At 36.8% G+C, this 13125-nt stretch overlaps 1 protein-coding gene across 2 annotated transcripts in view; it reads left to right on the plus strand.

Moving 5' to 3' along the window:
* Positions 1–4226: 4226 nt before the first annotated feature.
* The window catches only part of LOC108691836 (ras-related and estrogen-regulated growth inhibitor-like), a 41718-nt gene continuing 32819 nt past the window's right edge, over positions 4227–13125 (plus strand). For both annotated transcript variants that reach the window (XM_018199768.1, XM_018199769.1), the window contains exons 1-2: positions 4227–4668; positions 9921–9977. In XM_018199768.1, coding sequence (XP_018055257.1) covers positions 4608–4668; positions 9921–9977 — 118 coding nt within the window. In that variant the 5' untranslated portion in view covers positions 4227–4607. The remainder of the gene's footprint in view (positions 4669–9920; positions 9978–13125) is intronic.

Consider the following 13125-nt stretch of genomic DNA (forward strand, 5'->3'; position numbering starts at 1 on the left):
GCCGCGCATTCGCCGGCGAGCGCTCGCTCAGAGTGGAGAGTGCTGCGACTTGCGAGTTGTTGTGCCGCGTATTTTTACTCTCTCTCTCTCTCTCTCTCTCTCTCTCTCTCTCTCTCTCTCTCTCTCTCTCTCTCGCGCGCGCGTTCAATCTTCTTACGTCAAGTGCCACGCTGTGCAGTGCGACCATCCGAAATTCGCGAACGCGATATACTACTCCAGGAAATGAATTATACTCTGGACTCTTTGGAGTTCACGTTCTTTATGTGTTTCAAGAATCACGCAATAATCATTGTCGAATTTGCTAAGTGCGATCTCTGACCATCAAGTTGTGAATGGACACGAATCTACGAATATCGAGACGTATTCTTGAAATAATTGCGAAGTGGTGCTCAATGCATTAGAAGAGTTTAAGCTTTCAGTATTGTTCTCGGGTTTCTAAACATTTATCGCCGGGTTGACGTACTACAGCGATACCGAGCTGTGACCGGCGAGCCTTAATCGATTTTTGATTGCTAAATTCTAACTGCCAAGTTCCAATTGTAATTGTGCAAGTGTAACTGTTAGGATATCAGGTAATTATTCTTCTTAGAAAGATTCATCAAGAGACTTTGGTTCGCTTTTGTCAGAGCTTAAGGGTCATCAATTGATCTCTAAAGTTAATTATAAAAGTTAATTTCCTTATTAATGCGCGTAACCGTGACTTAATTAATATCGGATATGCGCCGGCGTGCAATTCGTTGAAATATCTTGGTGGAACGCTCGGCAAGTGGAGAAATGTATTATTTAATCCACCGGGTCATCGGCCTTCCTAGATGCGATTAACGCGACTCGTGATCGCTGTTAATCGACATAATTAATTTATAAGGAACCTCACGTACATTAATTGAAACTGCTTGTGCGTATATATCGACATGACGCAATTATCGATTCTTCCAGCGTTGATTAATTCTCACCGTGATTAATTTTCACCGATTGTCGTTTTTACTGTAATACAGAAAACTGATACAATTTATTACAATTTTTATCAACCGATATCAAGGATCGAAGCAGATTGGTCGAATTTTCGAAAGATGCGCGAAAATAGAATCGTCGTATGGCATATCGCACAAGAATTCTCCGAAGAAAATCGATCCTATTAAATAAACAAGTGGCGCATCTGCGCATCTAGTATTTACACGTCGTAGACTTGCTACATGCGAAGAAACTGATATCTTGGTTTCCGATTACGCTCCTCTATCGCGAGCAATGAGTTGATTTCTCACTTACGTAGACGATGAGCAGAAAACATTCGTGACACATGCCGAAATTTAAGTAGGTAGATAAAGACAAAAGTAAAAGATCTAATCAATCGTGTGACTGCGAAATATTCGAATCAATTACTCAAGACTATATTCTTGGCCATTTTATTTAATAAATATACTTTTTATCCGTTTGACATTATTCGAGATATAACACAAGAGATTTGATTAAATTTGATTTGATGTATTTAAAAATTACTCGATTTAATTTGATTTATTTTGAACAAGATAATCTTTCAAAAGCAATTTTTTTGGCACGTAAATTATTTTATAATAGAGTATATTTTTCAAAATATACTCATGGATTCTTATTATCGATGATTTATATTTGTTGTTTCTTTGAAAACGCTGAATTAGTATTTGTTCAGAAATATACTATATCACAATCAATAAACGTTTATATCGGTTAAGCATGTCATAATCACGTATTTTGCTGAATCGTTCTTGCGTTTGCTGGATTTTTGAATGAAAATTTATTTATGACTCATTCATTCTTGACTTTACTTTGACCGCGTTTCTGTTAATAGTGTCTGTGTAATGGAAGTCTGTTATATAATATAATGGATATGATTAAAAATTTGTTATTAAATAGATAATTATGGTAGATAATTATAAAAGGTAGGTTATTTCAAAACTATATCTGAATTATGATTTTATTTCAATCATATTTCATTTAATTTAGTACGTGTCGCAATTTACGGTTGTGCTTTGTTGTTCAACATTGTGACGTTCGCGATACGGTCACATTACAAGAATTTCTCGTGAATTATATCGTCGCAATGCGCCCTGAAAGATAATGAAGTTTAATACGTGATACGGGACGCGTTATCTAATCTAGATATCATTTAAAGCGTAGTAGAAGCGAGAATTGGAGACGTGTAACAACTTGCGAATTTCAATGCGCAAAAAGTTAATTTTTTGCGCGTATTATTTTTTTAATTCATCTATTAATCAATCGCATTATGCCCCAATGCTTTTACGGAGCAAAGTTGCATTTTCGTATAATGATATTATAATTAATCAATGAATTAAAAAACTTGCTTTATTTCTCTGTAACATTTGTCATATTTTTCATCGTTATGTGTTTACTACTTCGTCATTGTGTTTTTCCATCAAATATTTCCCTGCTATGTTGATTGCTTTTTCGTTTTCCTCTCAGTTGCTTTCACGTTATACTATTTATTTGTTTATCATATTAATTATTGCTCAGATATTTTATTCTAATTACGTAACGTAGAATATCTGGAGATTTCTTGCCATACCAACAGAATCGATTGAAAATATCATAATTGCAAAATCATAAATTTTAAGGAGTTATTTTAGTTTTCTTTGCAACAGTTTTTGCTTAACGTAGACGGAGAAAAGAATTAAAATGCCTCAATATTTTATGGCGCCAATTATGCCCCGAAGTGGCTTAATCTTTCATTCAAAATTAAACCCGCCACTTCTCTCGAAATATTAAAATTAGCTCACGGTGTTCAGCAAAAAAAAAAGAAAAAGAAAAGGGAAAACAGCAAAACAAAAAGTTGCATGTCGCTGCGAGGGATGAATGCATCCTACTTTTCTCGCGGTCGTCTTCGCGCGCGAGCGATAAGCGAGTATGTATCGGTATGCGTGCATACGTGCGTGCATGCCTGTCCTTTTTTCGTAATCGCCGACGTGTCGGCGGCGCCAAGCTAGAAGACGCGGAGGAAGGCCGACGACCCGTTATAAATGGAACCAGAGAGACGGCATTTCTTGAATCGCTGCTTGTGTTGTTATTCGCAGCGCAGCGTCGGCTGCTGCGGGATGAGTGAGCGAACGAGCGAACCAGGCTCGGAAACCACCCTTGCTTTCGAAGGTGCGAAAAAGGAGGAGACAGTCTCCGTAATTCTGAATCGTGCTCGAGTTTGATGTTCGGTGTAGTTTGAGAATCAGAAAAGAAGAACGAAAGAATTTAGAGGAAATCGAAGAGGAAGCACTTTCTTCATATTTTTATACGATAAAGAGACGCTGGAATAAAATTAATTAGTAACGCTAAATAATGCGTGACACTTGATGAGAAAAAAAAACAGAAAGAGAGAGAGAGAGTGCGGATCAGCTGAAATCCTTGGCTTTTACTTGTAAAACTCTAAGTGGTATTAGTCGTTCGGAGAAGAGACAAGCAAAGGGAACGATTTATTTGATTAATACGTACAATCATTTAACAGTTAGAGAACAAGAAATTTTTCAAGTACAGAAATTGTTTGAGAGACAGAGTCTTACTGGTGGAGGAGAGAGAAAAGGATGAGAGGAAAACAAATAAATCGTGTCACGTGAAATTTGTCATCTTTAAGGAGAAATCGTGATAAGATAACGGCGGTCGTTGCTACTAATAAACGTGCTCGACGAAAGAGATCACATTGTGATTTCTTGACGAAGGAGATTGTAATCGCGGCTGTCATCTTGAGAAAGGAGCTCGATCGCGCTCGATTCGGAGCTTCGCGAGTCGCAAGAGTTGTGCAAGATCGGCGTGTCGTCGCGCGGCTGCAAAAAGGGGGCTGTATTACTCAACACGCGACTTTATCGAGGATTCCGCGCGAAGGAAGAATCGCGTTCGACATGCCAGACGGGGACTCGTAATCGCGGTTACGCTCGTTCATCAGGTAGAAAACGACACATGGGACCAATATTGGCTGCCTGTTCATCAATCGTCGCCATAATTTCCTCCGAGTCATCTGAAATTAGTAGGAAAGATTCTAACGCTGCCATTAATAGCTCCATATCTAAGCAATGATGACTTCAGCTGATGATTAATAGATAACCGCCGATTAAATACCTGATCGAGGCAAAGAAAGAGAGCGAGAAGAGAAAGGTTTTCGCTGTTTCTTTTTGAAGTAATATTCTTGTGCTTCAATATTGCGCCATAATTATCAATTCTCTATTCATTCTTCACATAATTCTTCTGAAACACTAGATCCGTACGTTTTCTTTCTCTCGAAAATCTCTTTCTTTCTCTTTTGTGTGTAAACGAAAGAGAATTTAATGAAGTGCACGAGAGATTAATTAATGATTGATAATTATACCGCTATGAAATTGAGCAATGATGACTTGAGCAGATGATGGACTGTTCGTTACAATAATTAATTTCGTAAGAGTGTTGAGAGTGTCGCGTGTGCTCGAGAAGGACATCAGCCCTTTTTATGCATGCGAGTGAATGTCAGTGTTCTGCCGAGGATATGAGTAAATAAGTGACGGCGGTAAAGTGCAAAGTGATGTAATTGGTGCATTCGCTGCAGAGGCAATGTGTGATGCCAAATCAGCCCGAATGACACTTAGCCCACGCAGCTGATGACAAATGTAAACAGGATCAAGGTGGTCGTCCTCGGCGGCCCCAGAGTCGGTAAATCAGGTGAATCTTTTTTTTCTATCTTTTGATTTTGCTTCATTCTGATGTAAAAATAATTTCATTTATTTATTTTCATCAACGTATACTATTATCAAAATCACAAAATTCTAATAAAGAAATCACGATTAACTCAATTAATTCTTTTGCAAGTATAATTAACTGAATTAATTCTAATTACTAACCGTAAGTTAATTCTTCGTCTACAATCTGAGTTTTATCCAGTTTAAGTTTTTTATTGTTTTAGGTTTGCAAAAAAGAACTCCATTATTAACAAGATATTTTTAGTGTTCTTTTATTTCAGAGAAATTTAAGTGAAATTTCACTTGTGCTAAAAAAGACCTAGATTTCAAACGAAGATTTAATTTATTTGCTTGAGATTGCAAGAAATTCTAATCAAATTATACGATGTGTGTGTGTGTGTGTGTGTGTGTGTGTGTGTGTGTGTGTGTGTGTGTGTGTGTGTGTGTGTGTGTGTTTGTGTGTGTGTGTCGCTTTGCTATTGTTTTGTGATCTACGAAGAGAAAGGTTTTGCACGTTGACCTTGCCAAATTACAATAAATTGAATCGCGTTAAAATGGATAACGGAAAATACTGCGGAAGCAATCTTGATTTCCTATACGAGAACGTGATGCGATTGAAACACATCGCGTTGGAAACGATATTCATTCGGTGACGAGCGAAACGGCGAAAAAAGTTGCGTATTGATTGTGGCGCAATGTCGTGAAATATGAAAAAATATTGAATCACGTCGGAAGGACGTTCATTATGATGGACGATACTAATATCGCGTCCTCGTGCAGCGTGTAATTTCTGCGCGTTGTCTAATAGCGCACCGACGCAACGCATTGAATGAAAGTGCCGTTAAGATGGATACGCATAGTCCGTGGAATAATACGTTGCATTAGTTAACCCGACAGTCGCGCGACGCATACAAAGCGAGCAAACGAACGGGCGATAAGGCGGTTCGCCGACCTCGGAATAAATCCTATTAATAACCGCTAGGACCAGCCACTTTAATAAAGGCGCGCTCTTCGTTTTATTCTGATCTCGTCCGATCTCGTACATGACTCTCCTCTTTCTTTGCTCACCAATTTTGCATCTTCATATTATTAAGTTACTGGAATCAACCAATCATCTACGAACCATCTCATTGGCTACGTTCAGAGTAAAATGTTTATTTTGTAACTGTTGGAAGGGTTTCTTCGTGCTGATTGAATTATATTTTTAAGCTGATATGCATAGTCGGTCTTATTTTATGAAGTCTTTATCTTAAGTAATATTTTATTATGCTAATACAGCTCTGTGATCGTTTCTGTGACGACATCTTTGTGCTTAAGATGCATCTTGAATATAAGAATCGATTATGAATATCGGTCTCAGAGCTACAAGAATAATTCTTCTTTCTCTAATCTGAACGAAAAAAATATTTAATATAAAATACATATTTTTTTGAACACGGCTATCGTCGAGTTATTATATTTAAAATTGCATTCTAACACTGTTAATTATATATCTTTTTAAGATATTGTTATATCTCGTAATATCGAATACCTTAAATTCTTCAATCGTTTTCGTATCTTCGAATAGAAAGTTGTGTTGCCTGATGACATCGTCATATCTCGGAATATCACAAATTGCCATTTTCTGTCAGGATTATTGCATTTTTTTCGGGAACATATTTATTTAATTGCGTTTCGTTACTTTTGCATTCGCACTGCTGTGCACGATCTTGATTGCTGTAAAACACGCGACAATGTCGTCTGTTCTACTTTTTGCGACAAAAACGGTGCATTCTCACGCGGCGACGGCGGCGATGCGATAGGAAGAGGGATATCTCGACGGGTGCGAATCCTTAAAAGTCTCTTGTGAGACCCCGCTGGGTATAATAAGGACCTCCGTGGACGTTATCGGATATCATTCCGTGTGACCGAGAGGAGAGGGGAGTTGAAAAATTCTGCACGGTTGCAGCAGCAGGTTGTAAGATCTGGACATTCGATACGTCCGTTCCGTTGCCCGATTTATTCGATTTTGAATTCCAAATTTATGCGGTAACATTTCTCCTCCGCATTATCGCACCTTCGCCTGACACACTCCCGTGTACACGCAAAATAACCGTAACTCCTCTAATAAATAATAAAGGAAATGAAAATTTTGTTTGGAAATTTGGAATTTGGTTATCACGTATTAATCTTTATATGCCACACTACAGGAACACTTGGGTATATCACATTCAACCCAATTCAATCACTTATAACTTATTCATAAAAATGTATATATTGTAAATAATTTGTTTCAATTGAAATGTTAAATATTAAGAAATATAACGGTAGCAAATGTATCTTTATTAATTTAAAAAATAAGTTTTTTTACAAAAAGTTAAGCAATGGAAAAAATATTTAAAAAAACATTGGGCAATGAAAGCCGGGTATATATATATATCGAAAGGGTATATATATCGAAAAGGTGTTTAAGAGTTAGTTATGTAATAGGAGCTTAATTTTCGCAAAAATAGATAGTAATGTATAGCATTTGAATTGGATATTTCCAAGTAAATTATAGAATTCTTCAACGACAAGTAGATTTCGCAAAAATTACTGACAGTGAGGAATCATGAAAAGAATTATGGTCATGCGAGAAATGCAAGATTGTTATCTACAGCCATTTATCTGCGTTAACGCTTATTGAAGAGGCAATTGGAGGTCCGCTATCCAAGCCCAGACATGTTCATAAATTCATTTGGTCTAAACGATTTGCTTTATTGTCGTGTCACAAGAAAAGCGGACAGAATAGTAGCTCGTGGAAGTCGCGCTTCAATAGATTTCTTTTCTGCGAGATATTAATTTGACACTCTTATTACCATTATTACCTTTTTAATATTTTAAATATAGAATTTTCTCCATTATACGATCAAATTACAATTTATATTCGTTTTTAGAAAAATCATATATCCCATTACTTTTTTAAAGACAAATGTCTTTCAGCAAATATTATTGTACATTACTTTTCTTCTTTTTTTCTCTCCTAATAAATAAATCAATTTTTTATTGTATAAAAGTGTTATTATAGCATTTTTATTCTAATTTTAAAATTGTTATTGTTAAAAATTGTGTTTGGAGCTATTTGGAGCAACTAAAAAAATTATGTACAGAAAATTTTATACTTTCTGTACGAAAAATTAACATGCCAAGAACGAAATTTGTTTCAATAAAAGATAGTGTTGAATGGGGTAGACAAAAAATTTCAACGAGATACAAGAGGATGCACTTGATTGACAACGTGTCGCACCATCCTGATCTTTTTTTTGTCTCGTTCCCTCTCTCTTTCTCTCTCTCTCTTTTTCCCCCTCTCCTTCCATTCAAAGCGATCGTGACCGTAATTACTATTTTCTTACGTCCACCAAGCGGCTTATCCTCCAACGATCTATCTATAGAAACCCGCGCTGGCAACCATCGCACGTCGGCGAATGGTTGCGTTTTGCTCGTACCGTTGCATCTTCCACATTACATACAATTCTTCGCAGGTGACTTAATCGGCTTCTCTCTTCTTATTCTTTTTCTTCATTCTTTTCTTACTATTCGTTCTTCTACCTGCCTAGTTTTTGCCTTTCTCTTTTTTTTTTCTTAATTTTGAACGTGATCAATGCTTGCATGCTATCAGTTAAAATGTTACCTCTTTGAAGATTTTGACTGAGTTTTTTGAAATTTCATTTAATAATAATACCATTGCGGTCGACCTATTTTTTTCGATTTTTTAACTGTACGTTGGAATAAATTTTGATAGTTGTTATCTATAGCAATATTTTGCATTCTGCATGAGCTATTAGTTATTTCTTATCTTTTAATAAGATGGCTGCGTTAGGCCCTACTATATTGTTGGCATTCCCAAGTTGATTCTACGAAAGATAAGAATTTTATTATAAACACTTTGTATCTGGCACGAGTGTCAGGTTTCCCTCGCATTTGGATTTGAGTGCAGTGAAGAGTGTGCTTTCATCAGACCCGGGCGCTTGGCACAGATTACTCTTGGAACTATTAGGCGTTACGAGCAACATTCTCGTGTCCACATCAATTACTTCGATTCGCGCAGCCTGTATAGGATTACGCGTGACATTGCCTCGATTTGATGACAGTCATCTCCAAGAAAGAATGAGTCTTCTCGATTACCGAATTGCTTGGCACAATATAATAATCCGCTGATGTCTTTGTATTGATGACTATTGAAAATATATACATAGTTTTTATAAAATTTCTTATTTTTAAATTATATATAGTTATATATATTCAAATGCAAAATGCTAATTAATATAGCAACATGTCAATCTTTTATTATACTAATAATTTGGTTTTTATTTATGGTTTTATGTATAAAATAGAAATAGATTAAATACGTGAATTTGTTTTTCATAGATATTTTTTATAGATTTTTTTATAGATATATATTTATCTATCGAATATTTAATTTTTTAAATAAAACGGAATATAAAATATTTGCACAATTGGTACCCTATATAATTATAATTTATATCTTTTAATAAATTAGAGTTTCCTTCTCTTTGAAAGGATCAGTTGAGGGATCAGTTCTTGCCGGTCCATCGACTTTCCGCAAGCGTACATTGAATCGCTGTTGAAAATAAATCGTCGTCCAGCTGCACGGAAATATTTCGAAGATAGGCACTCGTATCTCTCATCTCAGCAAATGGCTCACGAATGAAGTTCTATATTCTGTTCCTGCTCGTGTCTTTACCTCTCCTCTCCTCTTTTTCCGTTCGTGATATTTCCTCTTCCCTCCCATCGTCGTCGTTGTCGTTGAACTCGGCGATAGATTTATAAACAGTGTATATCTACGGGTACAGAACGCTATGAATCTATATACTCTACTATAATAAGTCTTGCGAGGTTTGAACGATGACAACGACGACGACGATGCCAGGAACGTCGTCAATATATTGAATCTTAAGCCGCCTTTCGCGCCGCAACGAAACGGAATTTATGACGCAAGAAATTTATCGGCAACCACAGGAAAACTCGTTCTTCACGAATATTTATGGTTTCTTTATTAACATTGAAAATAAGTTAATGGCGTTTCAACACCTGCTCATAAAAGCGCGCGCGTCCGTCTAGCTAGAGAACGAAAATACGTCTTCTTACATTATTACTTGTAATTACGATTCCACAGATGTATCATCAGACTCACTACAATTATTCGCGAGATCGTTTTTGAAGTTAATCAATTTCTTTTTCCTCTTTCTGTTGCAGCCGTGGTTGTGCGGTACTTGACAAGGCGATACATCGGCGAGTACAGCTCGACCAGTGGTAAGTGTTTCTTCATTATCCCCCTTTTTTTTTCTCTTCAAGATAATTGCCAATGTGAAGCGTGAATGATTGCGTTCATTCGTTGTTAATTTCGAGACGTCACATTCTGGATAAATGTTCAGTTCATATCTAAGTTTCTTTTTTGCTTGCTATCGACTTATCTCTTGGGGGGGGGGCGACTCCGATTCGCGCGCGGAATGCTCACCCTGTAGTACAAAACGCGAATCTAAATCTTGATCGGTGCCTCTCGCGTGTTCCAGCGGGGACCGCGACGGAAAAATCCGCTGTGAAATATTCTCGCGTTCGAAACCGGACTCTAATTCAAGGGTACCAATGAAAAATCTTAATCATGGCGCCTTGCGAGCGATGTCCCGAGGGCATTCTAGCGATCACAGAAATACACGAGATAAGGGGATAGGGGGTAGCAGCGGAAGAAAGATATAAAGGGAGAAAGATATAGAGAAAGAGAAAGAGAGACCGCAACAGACACCGCTGGATCCATGGAGGGCGGAGATTTAAACACTCGATATGAAATAGAGCCTATAGGGAGGGCCTCCAGAATGCAGATCTCTCCCATAACTCATGCAGGCTACTTCGCCGTAATAATTGCCGTGCACGCCCGCGGACGGTATAAGCTATGACGGCGAGTTTCGCGGATATCCGAGTCGCTTGGAAAAATTCACCGTGAAGTATTGTCCCCTTAACCCTGAACCGGTCGGTCGCTCGTATTTTTGTAACACCTCTATGGCCGAACCGGCTGTACATCCTCACCGGCGAGTACCACGTCATTTTGTTGCAATCCCAATAGCTGTAGGGACATTATCGCCAAGATAACCGATGCTTGAAGCAAATATAATTATGTAAAATACATAAATTTATAGTCGATTAGAATAAATTGCAGATAAAACTTCCTGAATGGCTTTTATCCGTATTCAAGATTATGAATCCTTTTTGGAAAAGGATTTAACTTTTTTTACGTTAACACAAGACACAAGAGTGGTTAAGAATCACCACATCAGATGTTTATTGGTCTATTTTTTTTTAAATATTTAAATTAGATGATTAATTAATTGTCTGAATTAAGTTTGGGAAAATGTAGTGTCCTGAAACATAAAAGTTCTCGGAATGAAGATTTACAAAAAAACTTATAAGTCAATTTGCACGCAAAGTTTCTCCTTACTTTCTTTACAAGTGCATTCACATTAATATAATGTACGGAAAGCTTCCCGGTACAATAGTGCAATCATCGATTTATCGAATTTCTCTCGTACATAACTGGCACTCAGAATCAATCTTGATCCCAATCGATCTATAATGTTGCGATCGATAATGCCGAGAGTGGAAGGGTACCGTCGCGAGTGCTCTCTCCTACCATCGATATTAATTAATTTCCTGGGAAAATGATGGATAATCACTCTTGAATGTAACCAGGAAGCGGATAATCTATATGTTCTCCCTCGATCAAAAAGGGAGATAATCGCTCAATCGATCCTCAAAGATGACGCTATGGACGCTACGGAACTGATTACTATCCATCAAGAATCAATAAAAAAAGATAAGAATAATGATAAATAAAAAATTCCGACGTAGACATGTAAGGGGTCTGAAGATATTATACAGATTGCTTTGTATAAAATAATTTCTATAGAAATAATGTATAAACGAATATTGGACAAAAACTTTGGTTGACTTCATCAAAAAAGTATCTTTCCTTTTGTTACTTTTTGTTACATTTTTTTATATCGTGCAGAATTTCTTGATAGTAATAGTATAAAATTTTAGGATTTTGATAATAGGATCTTTATATTTATGAAAATCGAAATATTAAATCTTCAATTTGGTTTGTTAAGAATTTTTGTTTTTTTTCTTTTTTATAAGGAATTTGCTAATGTAAGATAGCATTCGGAGCAATCATATGCAACAGCTCCGTCATTCTCTTTCTCTCTGTATCTCTCTTTCTCTTCCTTTTTTGCTTGCTTCTCTTTCGGTACATCTTGTGTGAAACGAATTGAAAATGCGTCGACACTTCGTGCGACTCGTGTATGGGTTATCGCCTATACTTTCGTTCCCGATCGTTGGAGAATCACTTTTCCGAAGAAAACGCCCTCAAACGGTGAAAGCGAGGCCATTGATTTCCTTCAGTTGGTTTGCGTAGGTGAATGAAACGTGGAAAAATTTTTTTAGCGTATTATAAAAATTAATTTATTTTGTAAATTTAAAGATTATTCGAAAAATGTGATTAATAAAAAAGTCACTTTCAAATTTTTATTATATTTTGGATAATTATAAAATGGATGATAATTATGTAATTGGATAATAATTAATTACATTAAATAATTTTAAAATTAATTTTCTTAAAAATTTAGAGGTAAATATTGTAAGAAATAAATTTAAAAAATATAGAATTATTAATGTGAAATATTTTAATCAAAAGCAGAGAGAAGTATCTAATTTTATATGTATTAGGTGTACAACTTTGCTTCTGCCGTTTTTTTCCGAAATTCGAGGCTTTATTGTAAAAAACTGGTTATACATTTATGATTCAAAATATTGTCCATCGCTAGTCACTACTTTCTCCCATCTTTCGGGTAGCGTACGAATCCCCAATCGAAAAAACTGGTCATCTTTTGAAGCTATCCACGAATCGATCCAATTTTTTACTTCTTCATAAGACCGGAAGTGCTGGTCAGCCAGACCATGTGCCATTGATCGAAACAAGTGATAGTCAGAGGGAGCAACGTCTGGAGAATACGGCGGGTGGGGACTTCCCATTTCAACGTTTCCAAGTATGTCTTGACCACTTTCGCAACATGGGGTCGAGCATTGTCATGCTGCAAAATCACTTTATCGTGTCTCTCGTTGTATTGCGGCCGTTTGTCTTTCAATGCTCGGCTCAAACGCATCAATTGCGTTCGATACCGATCGCCTGTGATTGTTTCAGTCAGTTTTAACAGTTCATAATACACTACGCCGAGCTGGTCCCACCAAATACAGAGCATGACCTTGGACGTCAAAATCACCGTTGAAGCGTTGAAACCACTCACGACACGTTCTTTCACTAATAGCGGCCTCACCATAAGTATTGAGAGCATTCGATGAGCCTCAACCGCAGATTTCTTCATATTGAAGCAAAAAATTAAAACCTCCC

Source organism: Atta colombica, unplaced genomic scaffold (genome assembly GCF_001594045.1).
Source record: "Atta colombica isolate Treedump-2 unplaced genomic scaffold, Acol1.0 scaffold52, whole genome shotgun sequence".
Classification (NCBI taxonomy): Eukaryota; Metazoa; Arthropoda; class Insecta; order Hymenoptera; family Formicidae; genus Atta; species Atta colombica.